The sequence below is a fragment of the Merops nubicus genome, unplaced genomic scaffold, assembly GCF_000691845.1.
Source record: "Merops nubicus isolate BGI_N331 unplaced genomic scaffold, ASM69184v1 scaffold40149, whole genome shotgun sequence".
Taxonomy (NCBI): Eukaryota; Metazoa; Chordata; class Aves; order Coraciiformes; family Meropidae; genus Merops; species Merops nubicus.
In genome coordinates this window covers 1-840 of record NW_008630940.1, presented here as the reverse complement: position 1 = coordinate 840, position 840 = coordinate 1, and the positions used below count along the sequence as shown (strand labels likewise).

Below are 840 nucleotides of genomic sequence, written 5' to 3'. Positions count from 1 at the left end.
GGAACTGCAGAGGATTGGAACCTCTCCAGAGGAAGCTGAAGCTCACCAGAGGGATCTGAAGCTCTCCAGAGGGTTTGAGCCTCTCCAGAGGGACCTGAGCCTCTCCAGAGGGTTTGAACCTCTCCAGAGGGATCTGAGCCTCTCCAGAGGGACCTGCCTAGGCCAGATTGATGGACTGAGACCAGTGGGCTGGAAATGGTGGAGTCCCCATCCCTGGAGGGCTTTCCAACCCTGATGTGGTTCCAGCCAAGCCGTGGTGCTGGGGGACAGAGCTCAGCGGTGTCCTGGCAGCGCCGGCTCCACGGCTGGCCACCCTCATCCCAGAAAGATCTCTCCCAACCCAAACAATTCCAGGGTCCCACGGGTTCCTCCACAGCCCAAAGAGGTCGGAGAGGGACAAGCACCTTGATGTCCCTGTACACCACGTCCCTCGAGTGCAGGTACTCCAGGGCAGAGACGATTTCGGCGCCGTAGAACCGGGCCCGGTCCTCGGTGAAGACCCGTTCCCTCGAGAGGTGGAAAAACAGCTTGAGGGGGAGGAAGAGAGAGAAACACACCCAAGATCAACCACCCCCGTGAATCGCCGTCGGCACGTGGCCTAAGCTCCTGGCAGGGCGGAAGGGAAGGGAGCCCGTGGTGGCTGGAGGAGGAGGAGGAGAGGAGGAGGAAGGCCCCAGGGTTGGGTTTTTTCACCCACACAGCTGCCTGGAGCGTGAGAAGAGCTGGGAAAGCTCCAGGGAGAGGAGAGCTGCCCACCCCGCCTCCCAAAGGGCAGAGGGGGAGGATTTTTTCCCTAAATGAGGAGGAGAAGGGGGATGTGGAGGGGCAGGTCCCACCTCC

The 840-nt window shown here is 61.2% G+C and overlaps 1 protein-coding gene across 1 annotated transcript in view; it reads right to left on the bottom strand.

The window, feature by feature from the left end:
* The window catches only part of LOC103779797 (RAC-beta serine/threonine-protein kinase), a gene marked incomplete at its 5' end in the record, with an annotated part of 1,874 nt that extends 1,347 nt beyond the window's left edge, over positions 1 to 527 (bottom strand). The window contains one exon of the mRNA XM_008947443.1: positions 405 to 527. Coding sequence (XP_008945691.1) covers positions 405 to 527 — 123 coding nt within the window. The remainder of the gene's footprint in view (positions 1 to 404) is intronic.
* Between the last annotated feature and the right edge of the window lie 313 nt (positions 528 to 840).